The sequence below is a fragment of the Pristiophorus japonicus genome, chromosome 21 (assembly GCF_044704955.1).
Source record: "Pristiophorus japonicus isolate sPriJap1 chromosome 21, sPriJap1.hap1, whole genome shotgun sequence".
Lineage (NCBI taxonomy): Eukaryota > Metazoa > Chordata > Chondrichthyes > Pristiophoridae > Pristiophorus > Pristiophorus japonicus.
Window position 1 is genome coordinate 85,527,963 of NC_091997.1, and position 14,249 is coordinate 85,542,211.

A 14,249-nucleotide genomic window follows, 5' to 3' on the forward strand; every position below is an offset into this window, starting at 1 on the left:
CGTCAATCGGCGCACAACTGCGATTTTGGACATCGTCACAAGCCATAAAGCCCTTTCCTAATCATGCACAGAAGAACGTGTGTGCAACAGTTGTACAGAGAAGCTGTCAACGCTACTTAAAGGTACACACACATCTTTCAGGTAAATTTCGATTTGAGTTTTTGGACTGTTTTTTTATATTTTATTGGAATAGTGGCTTGATACAATACATTTAAAAAGCTGTTAAATTGTGCAGGGACTGCAGGGAGTGAAGCCGGACGCTTTCAAGGCTTTGGATGTTAAAGCAAGGCCTCTGAGAACACCACTTGCTCCCAGTTCTGGACGCTCTAGTTGCAGTCCTCTTTGGGCTGCAACATCACATGGAGAGGAAGCAGAGGCAGCAAAGGGAACAAGCTGCTCGCAGAGGGAAGAGGAAGAAGAAGAGGAGGAAACAAAAATGAGGCAATCCAGAGCCCCTTTCTGGCCATTTATCCATGATTGAATCATCTGCCTATGGTAGCAGGGACCAAAACCCCAATTCCCCTTTCACCATTTGTCCCACACCTTACCTTCTCTCTGTTATTGACCAAAGTTACACTTCTCTTTTTCCTATTGGCCACAATGCTGAAATAAAAGTCACCACAAAGCAAACTTTCCAATTCAACTTTATTCAGGAGCTGGTGGCTGAGAATGTGAAATGAGCAAGTGCGATGTGAGGAGGGTAATGTATGAGAATACCAGCATCTTATATTCATTCAGCCCTGCCACTGGCTAAGGGCACAGATATGCCCTTGCCAAGAATGATCATCGCCATCTCCTCCAAGGGGGTGAGGTGAAGCTAGGAATGTGAGGTGTACCTTGTTTTTGGTAAACATTGCGATGCAGGCTCGAAGAGCCGAATGGCCTACTCCTGCACCTATTTTCTATGTTTCTATGACATTGCTGGTAGGTGAATGATGGGAGGTGGGGGTGTCATAGATTGAGCAATGTGAGAGGCTAGTGGTGCAGTTGGTAATATATGGCTTTTGGAGATGCATTTACTGACCTGGACCATTCGTCTGAGGTCATGAAACTTTTTAGGGCACTGGAGCTAGGCCCTGGGGGAAGAACTGCTGGCAGTGACTGCCTTGGCGATCTGGTCCCACAGCCTTCTTTCTGGAGGGCCTTTCCTGGTCCCCTTGGTTGGAGCATTTTTGCCATGTTATACGTGCCAAAGGCAGTTCAGCTTTAAAAGCTGAAGACTGCCTAGTTTGGAATGATTGTTAATGTTTTTCTATAAGGCTATTGAGCTTTAAGGGCTAGAGGCTTTCTATTTTTAAATGATTTGTAATTTTTTGGTTCAGAAGGCAGTTCACCTTCAAGGGCTCGAGAATGCTTTCAAAAATTATAGCCTTGCTTTAGAAGAATGCAGCCACGCACTAGGGACGCTGCAGCGACAGGACATTGGGCCTCCTGATGAACTAGGTTGTGCGCTGAAATCATTCAGAACAGCAGGTAACATGAAAATAACGTGTTGTCTGTGATTTTTAAATGATAAGGGGTTAATTATGATGAAGGAAGTTATGACAACCCTTTATAAGACATTGGTTCAGCCTCAACTGGGCTATTGTGTCCAATTCTGGCACCGCACTTTAAGAAGGATGTGAAGGCCTTAGAGAGGGTGCAGAAAAGATTTGCAAGAATGGTTCCAGGGGTGAGGGACTTCAGTTATGTGCATAGACTAGAGAAGCTGGGGTTGTTCTCCTTAGAGCATAGAAGGTTGGGAGGAGATTTGTTGGAGGCGTTCAAAATCATGAGGGGTTCAGACAGAGTAGATAGAGAGAAACGGTTCCCATTGGTGGAAGGATCGACAACCAGAGGACACAGATTTAAGGTGATTGGCGGAAGAACGAAAGGTGATACAAGAAAAAACTTTTTTATGCAACGAGTGGTTAGGATCTGGAATGCACTGTATAAAAGGGTGGTGGAGGCAGACTCAACTGTGGCTTTCAAAAGGGAATTAGATAAGTACCTGAAGGAACAATATTTGTAAGGCTATGGAGAAAGGGTGGGGGAGTGGGACTAGCTGAAGTGCTCTTGCAGAGAGCTGGCACGGGCCTTATGGGCCGTATGGTCTCCTTCTGTGCTTAACAATTCTGTGATTCTATGAGAGCAAATCTCCCCCTGTGGTGCCACTGCAACGTTTTTGGGCCTTATTGAATTTCTTGGCCTCTAGCTGGTATTGCCCGCTGACGGTTTCAGTAAATAGAGCTTTCACTCCCATTCATTTATCGTACAGAATAAGTGCTTCATGTATGGTGAGAGGCTGAGGGTTATTTTAAGCTAACTCGCCGGGCCGGGGGTGGGAGGGGAGGGGAAACTCCTTGGTGTAATGCCACATTTACACCCTGCCCAATATTACTCTACACTGACTTCAATGGAGGGTAAAATCGGGTGGGGTGTAAGATCAAGGTTGCACTCGATCCAGTTACTTTTCTGGTGGGTGGGTTAATGTAAAACCTCTCCCTATGTTTCAGTAAGTGTTTCACAATCTTTCCTGCACTGTGTGTTGTAAAGTCCTGTCCCCTCAGTACAGATTCACACGAGGCATGTAGTGAAGTCAAGGTCACTCTGGACCTGCACCTTTATTTCACAGCTCTGGAATGCTGCACTTGCCTGAGACCTGTCCTTATATACCTGTCTCTTGCAAGTGCACCCCTGGTGGTAAGGTATGCTGGTGGTTACAGGTCATATCTTATTACAGTCATGTATAGCATATTAGGATACAGTTATATATAATAATGTAAGATATATGACAGGTGTTGTTCACTGTTCTAGTGGGCAGTGGAAAATGACACGACTGCCGAATGTGTTACTCACTATCACTAAGGTGCACAGTGGCACGCTCATAGTGTACACATTAGAGCCTCGCACCTCCCCTGTCCCTTCTGAGGTTGGAGTGTTGTAGGAACAGCCCAACCTCTATCTCCAGGCCCATTAATACAACGTCAGATCACACATTTCATCTCAGTTAGTCAAACAGGAAGATGCATTTCCCATGTACAGTTGCACTTCTCCTTTTCTCTACAGATCAGAAAGTGATGGTGAAACAGCCACCCAGTTTTTGAAGAGCAGAAAACGAGCTAGGATTGTGAAATGGCCCTCAGTGCTTTGTTTGTGGGTATTTTCCTTCTGTTCCAACATGTTGCAGGTAAGGATCCATACTTGCAACTAATCTTCAACATGTTTCTTATCTGGAAATATCAGTTTCTATCTGTACCTCAACAGAGAAGTATAAGAATTTTTTATGTATTCGTTCCTGGGATGTGGGCGTCACTGGTAAGGCCGGCATTTATTGCCCATCCCTAATTGCCCTTGAGAAGGTGGTGGTGAGCCATCTTTTGAACCGCTGCAGTCCGTGTGGTGAAGGTACTCCCACACTGCTATTAGGGAAGGAGTTCCAGGATTTTGACCCAGCGATGATGAAGGAACGGCGATATATTTCCAAGTCAGGCTGGTGTTTAACTTGGAGGAGAATTTGTAGTGATGGTGTTTCCATGCGCCTGCTACCCTTGTCCTTTTAGGTGGGTAAAGGTCGCGGGTTTGGGAGGTGCTGTCGATGAAGCCATGGCGAGTTGCTGTAGTGCATCTTGTCGATGGTACACACTGCAGCCACGGTGCGCCACTGGTGGAGGAAATGAATGTTTAAGGTGGTAGATGGGGTGTCGATCTAGCTGGCTGCTTTGTCCTGGATGGTGTCAAGCTTCTTGAGTGTTGTTGCAGCTGCACTCATCCAGGCAAGTGGAGAGTATTCCATCACATTCCTGACTTGTGCCTTGTAGATGGTGAAAAGGCTTTGGGGAGTCAGGAGATGGGACACTCGCTGCAGAATACCCAGCCTCTGACCCGTTCTTGCAGCCACAGTATTTATATGGCTCGTCCAGTTCAGTTTCTGTTGAATGGTGACCCCCTGGATGTTACTGGTGGGGGAATCGGTGATGATAATGTCGTTGACTGTCAAGGGGCAATGATTGACTCTCTGTTGTTGGAGATAGTCATTACCTGGCACTTGTGTGACGCGAACCTTATTTGCCACTTACCAGCCCAACCCTGAATGTTATCCAGGTCTTGCTGCATGCAGGCATGGACTCTTTCATTATCTGGGGAGTTGCGAATGGAACTGAACACTGTGTAATCATCTGTGAACATCCTTACTTCTGACCTTATGATGGAGGGAAGGTCACTGATGAAGCAGCTGAAGCTCGTTTGGACTAAGACACTGTCCTGAGAAACTCCTACAGCTATGTCCTGGGGCTGAGGTGATTGGTCTCCAACATCCACAGCTATCTTCCTTTGTACTAGGTATGGCTCCAGCCAGTGGAGAGTTTTCCCTCTGATTCCCATTGACTTCAATTTTACTAGGGCTCCTTGATGTCACATTCGGTCAAATGTTGCCTTGATGTCAAGGGCAGTTATTCTCACAACACCTCTGGAAATCAGCTCTTTTGTCCATGTTTAGACCAAGGTTGTAATGAGGCCTGGAGTTGAGTAGTCCTGGTGGAACCAAAACTGAGCATTGGTGAGCAGGTTGTTAGTGAGTATGTGCTGCTTGGTGTCAATGACACCTTCCGTCACTTTGCTGATGATTAAGAGTATACTGATGGGGTGTTAATTGGTCGGATTGGATTTGCCCTGCTTTTTGTGGACAGGACATACCTGTTTAGTTTTCCACATTGTCGGGTAGATGTCATTGTTGTCTCTCTCTCAGGCAGTCCCTCAGAGTCGAGAATTGCTTCCACACTAATATGAGTTCTCAGATGACTGATGAGTCTAATGTGGGACCTACAGTCTCTGTCACAGGTGGGGCAGAAGGTGGTTGAAGGGACCGGTGGGTGGGATGCTTGGGTTGTCGTGCTCCTTTCTCTGTTTGCACTTGAATTCCACGTGCTCCCGGCGAAGAGACTCGAGGTGTTCGGTGCCTTCCCGGATACTACTCCTCCACTTTGAGCGGTCTTGGGTCAGGGATTCCCAGGTGTTGGTGGGGATGTTGCACTTTTTCAAGGAGGCTTTGAGGGTGTCCTTGTAACGTTTCCTCTGCCCACCTGGGACTCATGTGCCATGTTGGAGCTCCGAGTAGAGCACTTGTTTTGAGAGTCTAATATCGGGCAAGCGGACGATGTGGCCTGTCCATCAGAGCTGATCGAGCATGGTCAATGCTTCGATGCTGGGGATGTTGACCTGAGCAAGAACACTGACATTGGTGTGCCTATCCTACCAATGGATTTTCAGGATCTTGCAGAGGCAGCACTTGTGGTACTTCTCCAGTGCTTTGAGGTGCCTGCTGTACATGGTCCATATCTCTGAAGCATATAGAAGGGCGGGTAGCACTACTGCTCTGTAGACCATGAATTTGGTGCTGGGTTTGAGGTCCTGGTCTTCAAACACTCTCTTCCTCAGGCGACCGAAGGCTGCACTAGCACACTGAAGGCGTTGGACTTCGTCATCGACATCTGCCCTTGTTGACAGTATTGTAGTTGTACTGGGACAGCTTGGCTAGAGGCGCAGCTAGTTCTTGAGCGCATGTCTTCAGCACAACAGCCGGGATGTTGTCAGGTCCCAAAGCCTTTGCTGTATCCAGTGTGCTTAGCCATTTCTTGATATCATGTGGAGTGAATCGATTTGGCTGAAGACTGGCTTCTGTGATGGTGGGGACCTCTGGAGGAGCCCGATATGGATCATGCACTCAGCATTTCTGGCTGAAGATGGTTGCAAACTCTTCTGCCTTGTCTTTTGCACTCGCATGCTGGGCTCCACCATCATTGGGGATGGGGATATTCATGAAGCCTCCTCCGCCTGTTATTTTTTAAATTTTCCACCACCATTCATGACTGGATATTGCAGGACTGGAGAGCTTTGATCTGATCCGTTGATTGTGGGATCGCTTAGCTCTGTTTATAGCATGCTGCTTTCACTATGTTGCAGCTTCCCCAGATTGGCATCTCATTTTTAGGTACGCCTGGTGCTGCTCCTGGCAAGCTCTTGTGCACTCCTCATTGAACCAGGGTTGGTCCCCTGGCTTGATGATAATGGTAGAGTGAGGGATATACTGAGCCATGAGGTTACAGATTGTGGTGGAATACGATTCTGCTGCTGCTGATAGCTTACAGTGCCTCATGGATACCCAGTTTTGAGCTGCTAGATCTGCTCTGAATCTATTCCATTTAACACGGTGGTAGTGTCTCACAACGCGGTAGAGGATATCTTCTGTGTGAAGATCAGTCCTTGTCTCCACAAGGACTGTGTGATGGTCGCTGCTGCCAATGCTGTCGTGGACAGATGCATCTGCGACAGGTAAATTGATGAGGATGAGGTCAAGTAGGTTTTTCCCTTGTGTTGGTTCTCTCACCACCTGCCACAGGCCCAGTCTGGCAGCTATGTCCTTCAGAACTCAGCCAGCTCGTAGTGTTGCTACCAAGCCACTCTTGGTGATGGACATTGAAGTCCCCCACCCAGAGTACATTCTGTGCCCTTGCTACCCTCAGTGCTTCTTCCAAGTGGTGTTCAACATGGAGGAGTACTGATTCATCAGCTGACAGAGGGCAGTAGGTGGTAATCTGCAGGAGGTTTCATTGATCATGTTTGACCTGAAGCCATGAGACTTCATGGAGTCAATATTGAGGACTCCCAGGGCCACTCCCTCCCGACTGTATACCACTGTGTTGCCACCTCTGGTGGGTCTGTCCTGCAGGTGGGACAGGAAATACCCAGGGGTGGTGATGGAGGAATCTGGGATATTGCCTGAAAGGTATGATTCTGTGAGTATAACTATATCAGACTGTTGCTTGACTAGTCTGTGGGACAGCTCTCCCAATTTTGGCATGTTCCCAGATGTTTGCGAGGAGGACTTTGCAGGGTTGACTGGGCTGGGTGTGCCGTTGTCGTGTCCGTAGCCGGTGCTGAGGTCGATGCTGGACCTCAGTCTGTCCGTGTTTATTTTTCTGATTGTTTTCTTTCGTGGTTTGGTACAACTGAGTGGCTTGCTGGGCCATTTCAGAGGGCAGTTAAGAGTCAACCACATTGCTGTGGTCTGGAGTCAGGTATAAGTTAGACCAGGTAGGAAGGCAGATTTCCTTCCCTAAAGGACATTAGGAAGATATAAATCAATGCTATTATTGTGTGGATGTTTTATGTGCTTGCATCATAGTCCTTGCTGGGTCATTTTAACACGGTTTAATCATGAGCGGTCAGTTTATAATTGGCACTGGGAGAGTGAGGAGAAAGGTAAGGAGAAAATTCTTTACCAAGAGGGTTGTTTTGCCACAGGCAGTGGTTGACGCAGAGACATTTTCATCTTTTGAAGGAAAACTGGAAAACATTTGAAGCAGAGGAAGATTTGGGGCTGTGGGGAGAGCGAGGCAATGGATTTGCTCTGGCAAAGAGCCAGCACTGGCACGATGGGCCCAATTGCCTCCTTCTGTGCTGCAAACGTCTTTGGTTCAACTCCTGTCTTAAAACAGTGCAGGGATGAAGTACGAGAACAGTGCTGATCCTAATTTCCCTTACTGCAGGATCATATCTCACTCTAACAATGAAATAGTGGAAGATTTAGAAGAGTTAGAAGGATTTGCTGATGGGCTTTAATGGAGAGAGGGGGTGGGAAGTCCGTGCAGAGCATAAATGCGGCATGGAGCAGTTGGGCTGAATGGCCTATTTCTGTGCCGTACATTCCATGTAATTCTGTGTAAGATTTTATGCTCAGGCTCGATCATTGGGAACTCGAAAGTAACAATTATATTTGATGACTCAGCCAAGCCTCACACCATTAAAGGCTGGAGACCACATTGGGCAGGGCCCACGACACCACTCGGACCAGGGCTCGAAATCAGCACCACTGGCAAAATGGAGCAGCTCAGAGCTTTCTGTACATTACAGACCGTCCATTCCGCGATTGTTCTGTTAGGAAATGGAAACCGACACTGTGTAAAGGGGGATTTGTAACCATACTCTGCAATTTGTTTTTAAACAGACTCTGTGTAATATGGGCGGTCTGCCGACAGATTCTGTTCCTCAAATGATAAGTGACGTCTGCCCCTAACCTCAGTCCAAACACGGCTGATGTCTGAGTTACAACCGAGTCTGACTGGGAGATGTGGTTTGGTGTTTATTCGAGCTCTGGCGTAATAGTGATCTATAGTACAGACACACCTGGGTCAGTGGGGCCAAGTTTCAGTTGAGTTTCTCCTGTTTTTTTTTTTAGAGCAACTGGTTTAGAATGGAGTATCTTAGAAATTTGAATTCTCGGCATTTAGTTTGCTCCAGTTCTAGTCAGTTAGAACAGTTTTAATTTGGAACAGAATTTTTTTTTCAAAAGGGGGTGTGTCTGGCCACTTATGCCTGTTTTCAAAGTTTAGGCAGTGAAAACTTACTACAAACTAACTGAGAATGGAGTAAGTGAAGATTTTTGTACGTTCGAAAAAACCTTGTCTACATTTTAGAAAATCAGGCGTAGGTTACAAATTAGGCGTCGGGAACGGCGGGGGGTGGGGGAGGGGTGGAGAGGGGGGGGAAGAGAAGTCATTAAATTCTACAATCAATCCTTAGTTATACTTATACAAATATTATATAAATAAATTCAACCTGAATAAAAATTTATAAGCAAAGAAAAGATTAAATAATCCATGTTCCGACCTGTGTGAAACAGCAGCAACCTTCAGGCAGGCCTTTCATGTTGGAGACAGGCAGGGGTGGTGTCAGTGTCTCGACGGCAGCCCCCACAGCAGCAACAAGCAGCCTTCGAGCTGAGCCGTGGTGCTTCAGGCAGGCCTTCATTCCGTTAGTGGCTGGCCGGCAGCCGAGGAAGCAACACGCACGCAGCTTTCGAAGGGGGTTGAGGCCATTCGGCCACGCGATAGGGGCGGCGTCAGTGGCTCGACGGCAGCCGAAGATACAGCAGCAGCTTTCGAGCTGTGAGGGGACTGAGGCCATTTGGCCAGGGAGAGGCAGCCACATAGACAGTTTTATACTTAAATTTGCATAATGGGTGCTGCATTGTCAACACCACGTATTATGCAATGGTTCGCCATCAATTCACTGCATAGGAGAGAATTCATTAGAGCTCACTGCACCAGGAATGTCGTAGCCCGTAGGCTGATGGGCAGGAGACCTTACCCACGTCGACAATATCGAGCCAGGCGCTCGTACCTGGACATGAGCGAGGCTGAGTGTGTGAAAAGGCTGCGTTCACTGAGATCTGTGATATGGTGAGAGCAGATTTGCAGTCCAAAAGCAGAATGCCAACTGCCCTGTCTGTTGCAGCGAAGGTAACAGCTGCACTTTCTTTCTATGCCTCGGGATCGTTTCAGGCTACAACTGGAGATGTGTGTGCCATCTCTCAATGTGCAATACATGCCTGCATTTACCAGGTCACAGCTGCACTGTATGTGCGAAGGAATGACTTCATCAATTTCCCAATGACCGCACAAGCGATCCATGAGAGGACTGCGGGCTTCTTCAGGATTGCCGGCTTCCCAAAGGTACAGGGCTGCATTGATTGTACCCACATAGCCTTGTGAGCACCTGTGGAGGATCCTGAGCAGTACCGAAATAGGAAAGGTTTCCACTCCATCGATGTGCAGCTCGTGTGTGACGACAAGCAGCGCATCATGTCAGTCGATGCGAGATTCCCTGGCAGCACCCACGATGCATTCATCCTACGCGACAGCGTTCTATCTGACATGTTTGAGCAGCAGCCAGAAGGGCAGAGCTGGCTACTGGGAGACAAAGGGTACGGCCTGACCACCTGGCTCATGACACCCCTACACGTGACACGGACAGAAGCTGACCGTCAATACAACATGGCGCACATTGCGACGCGCAGCATCATTGAGAGGACCATTGGCATATTGAAACAGCGTTTCCGATGCCTGGACCATTCCGGAGGACAGTTGCTATACTCTCCTCAGATTGTCGGTCACTTCACTGTTGTGTGCTGCATGCTTCATAACTTAGCCATCATGAAGCATCAGGAGCTGGTAATGGAACCAGAAGACCTACGTGAGGGTCCAGTGCGTGATGATTGTCTTACGGAAGAGCAGGATGTGGATGATAACGACGATCAGGAAAGCATGCAAGTGCCTGATGCCAGAGCACGAGGTCGGAGGAGGTCCGTCCATCGTGCCCCTTTAACGATTGCTCGAGCCTTGCGCCAGCAACTCATCCGTGAACGCTTTAACTACTGATGCCTGAGGGCTCTGCGATCACTGTTGCGCATGGACATGTTTATTCTTTGCAGTTGTTCCGACGTTGTGTTGTGTTAATGGAATATGAAACAGTTTTAATGAAAAAATATTTTATTGAAAAGTTAACGTCAGTCTAATAAAATATTTGTTGCATCAAACTATACTTTTTAATATGACTCTTGAAGATCACTTAAAAACATTAAGGTCACTTATTAACTTGTAAAGTTACAAAAGTTACAAAACAATCGCAATGTGAAAAATCTTACACTCTTAAGATCACTTAAACTTCAAGATCACTTTTTACGTGCAAAATTAAATAAGGTACAAAAAAATGTGAGAGCATTTACACTATAAGATCACTTAAAAACCATAAGGTCACTTATAAATTGTAAAGTTACAAAACTTACAAAACAATTTCAATTTGAAAAACGCTACTACAGCTACATCAAGAACAAGAACAAAAGCAGCAAAGAAAGGCTGCATCCATGTCTCATCCATATCTCAGTGAATGTTCACTTACTCATAGGGGTGTTATTTGATTGACCGGGCTGTGTGCCCTTATTGCAGCAGCTACCTCAACCAGGCCCTCCCTGATGGCCTGTGCCATCATTTGCAAGCCCTTCCTGACCGCCTATGCTGTCGATTGCACTCCCTCGGACATTCCCTCCCTAAGTTCCCGTGCCATTACTGCTATTTCTCCTGTCAGGACCGACAACTCTTCACCCACTGCACTGACGCCACCGATGAGTGATCGGGTAAGCTCATTGGTCTCCATACCCAACGCCACAACCTGAGCCGCATCTGTTGCACGCTGCATCTCAGGAGAGCGTGTCTCCAATCTCCTTCTCCTCTGCCTGGGTCTGCCTCGTGGCACCACTACACTGGGAGGCGCGGGCACGGACAGTGGGAAGCTCGGTGTTGCAAGCGGCACCACTACACAGGGAGGCGCGGGCTGGGACTGTGGGACGCTCTGTGTTCCAGACGGCAGAACTAGAGGGAGAGACTCGGGCTGGAATGCTGGGACGCTCTGTGTTGCAGACGGCAGTACTAGAGAGAGAGGCTCGGGCTGGGATGGTGGGGCGGTCGGTGTTCCAGACGACAGCATTCGAGTGCGAGCCATGGGCTGGGATGTTGGACGAATGAGTATAAACTGCTCCATGATATCAGCAGCAGCACTGGGACCCGCAGCGTCGGAATCAAAATCATAGTAGATGGAGCCAGAACCTATGCGGGAGGGAGGCGCAGGCTCGGATGGTAGTGCACTGACTGCAGAATGCTGCATTTTACCAGCAGCACCACTGGGACCCGCAACATCGGAAGCAAAACCATTGAAGGTGGAACCAAGACCTATGCTAAGGGTTGAAACTCTGATGCCCCTTGATGGGGGCTCATAAACATTCATTTGGAAGCTCTCCCCTGCAGACATTTCAGTCATCGCCGCCATCATCCAGTCTGGTTCGTCCGCATCTGGTTGTACTGGTTCTTGTTCTGTACCCTCAGGATCCTCAGGGTTGGCAGCAGCAGCAGCACCATCGTCATCATCATCATCATCGATATCATCATCATGTTATGCAAAATATATCAGAACAGTCAAATGTTTAACAGCAAGAGAGGGGGCCGGATGGATGGCATGAGTACTCTCACAAATAGCAGGTTAGGCAGCAGGTTGATTTAAAGGGCCACGATGCATTTTCAGGACTTACCCTCTTCCTCGTGTGCAGGCCCAGCTTGTGCTGTACTGATTGCTTTTCTCCATGTACCACTCATCATAGCAGCTACCCTTTGTTCCAAGGGTGTCAGTGGATGCAGATTGGGCATGCCTCCTCCTGTCCGAGTTGCCTTCCTTTTGTTGTGGGCCAATTTCTTCTGCAAAGAGTAAAATATAATTTTTTACAGAGTGTGTCAGTCTGCAAGGTGGGACATACAGATAGCCAGGTTACAATTACGATTAAATTAAAAATGGGAAATATTACTTACACTAACTACTTGACCAAGGTCATGCCATTTCTTTTTACACTGCCTTCCAGGTCTCATGGTATGCACCACTGCGCAGTAATCTTCTGCAACTTGGTTCCACCGTTTCTTCATTTCTTTTGGTGCCACTTTTATGCGACCCCTATTGCTGGTATCTAGCTCCTGCCATCTCTGCTCAATTACATTGACTAATATCTCTACTTCCTCATGCAAGAAATTCTTTGTTCTTGGTGGACGTTGATCCATTGCAAAGTTGAATTGGCACTCTTATTTCTCAAAACACACAGTCCTTAATTTGCAATCACCAATGCAGCAGCGGTTCTGCAAGTTTAGCAGTGAAAAGCTGAACTCACTGATTTCAGCAGGTGATTTATTCAACAGTGCTGCTTAAAGCATTCCCTCACACACAAAAATATCACAAAAATTAAATCACAAGCCTTTCCAGGGGTCCAAGAGACAAATCTTCACTTTTCCTCCAGTCCCTTTAAAAATGGCCGAGTGCCAATGTTTGTTTCACACTGCGTGTGTGTGCACGCTCCAACACGCATGCGCAGGGTTGCCGGCACGACATTGGCTCATTTGAATTAGACCCGCCCCCCACTGCTTAGGGAATCGGCGCGAGTGTCTGGCTCCACCCCCCGCTGTGATGTGCGCGCCGCGCCAAGCTGAGTTAGAGCTCCAAGGAGCCGGAGAATCTCGCAGTTTTTTCCTGCGCACTTTTAGGCGTGAAGAACAGGCGTCCAGCTCGGGGCTGCGCCGTTTTCAGCGCGGTCCTAAACTTGGGGCCAGTGAGTGGAGAGTTTCTAGGTGCAGTCTGTCAGGGCCATTACAGGGGGGGGGTTGCGTGTGTCAGATGCTCAAGTTGCAAACACAGATCCATAACAGCCGCTCCATGATACCCTCTGTTCAGGAATTTAACCCAACCAATCAGAGCTCTGCTAACTTCTCCATCGCAGCTTATCATCTTAACTAGCAGAAAATGAGCCTCTGAACACAATGCAAACAGAAATTATCTTTCTGATAATCTAAATGTGCTGATCAGAAACCTGTTGATTACAAGAAAAAAGATTTGCATATACCTTCCACAACCTCAGGACATTCCAAAGCATTTTACAGCCAATTAAGTCCTTTTTTTGAAGTGTAGTCACTGCTGTCGGAAACGTTGCAGTTTACGCTGAGCAAGGTCCCTCAAACAGCAGTATGAGAATGAGCAGATAATCTGTTTTAGTAATGTTGGTTGGGTGATAAATATTCACCAGGGCAGCGGGGATAACTCCCCTGCTCTTCTTCAAAATAGTGTGATGGGACCTTTAATGTCCACCTGAGTGGGTAGACGGGGCCTCGGCTAAACAGCTCATTCAAAAGACTTTTTCGGGTTGGCAGGCTGTAACTACAAGAATCAGTGCTGGGGCCTCAGCTGTTTAATGACTTAGATGAAGGAGTTGAGTGTAACATATCCAAGTTTCCTGATGATACAAAGTTAGGTGGGAAAGTAAGCTGTGAGGAGGACGCAAAAAGGCTGCAGAGGGATATAGACAGGTTGACTGAGTGGACAAGAACATGGCAAATGGAATAGAAGTGTGAAGTTAACCACTTTGGTAGGAAAAACAAAAATGCAGAATATCTTTTGAATGGTGAGAGACTGGGAAATGTTTGCACTCAGAGGAACCTGGGGGTCCTTGTACATGAATCACAGAAGTTAACAGGCAGGTATAGCAAGCAACTAGGAAAGCAAATGGTATGTTAGCTTTTGTTACAAAGGGATTAGAATATAAAAGTAAACATAAGAACATAAGAACATAAGAGTTTAGGTGATCCAATTGAAAAATATAAATTTCTTAAGGGGCATGACAGGGCTAATGCTGGGAAATCGTTTCCCCAGGCTGGGGAATCTAGAACACGGGATCACAGTCACAGAATAAGAGGTACGCTATTTAGGACTCAGATAAGCAGACATTTCCTCAAAGGGGTGTGAATCTTGGAATTCTCTACCCCAGAGAGCTGTGGATGCTCAGTTGTTGCATATATTCAAGATAGTGGTCGATACATTTTTGGGAACAAAGGGAATTAAGGGATATA

At 47.2% G+C, this 14,249-nt stretch overlaps 1 protein-coding gene across 1 annotated transcript in view; it reads left to right on the plus strand.

Annotated features, from left to right (window-relative positions):
- Positions 1-3,068: 3,068 nt before the first annotated feature.
- LOC139234158 (uncharacterized) overlaps positions 3,069-14,249 on the plus strand; it is a 63,830-nt gene continuing 52,649 nt past the window's right edge. Inside the window, exon 1 of the mRNA XM_070865159.1 lies at positions 3,069-3,169. Within this exon, the coding sequence (XP_070721260.1) occupies positions 3,115-3,169 (55 nt within the window). The 5' untranslated portion in view covers positions 3,069-3,114. The remainder of the gene's footprint in view (positions 3,170-14,249) is intronic.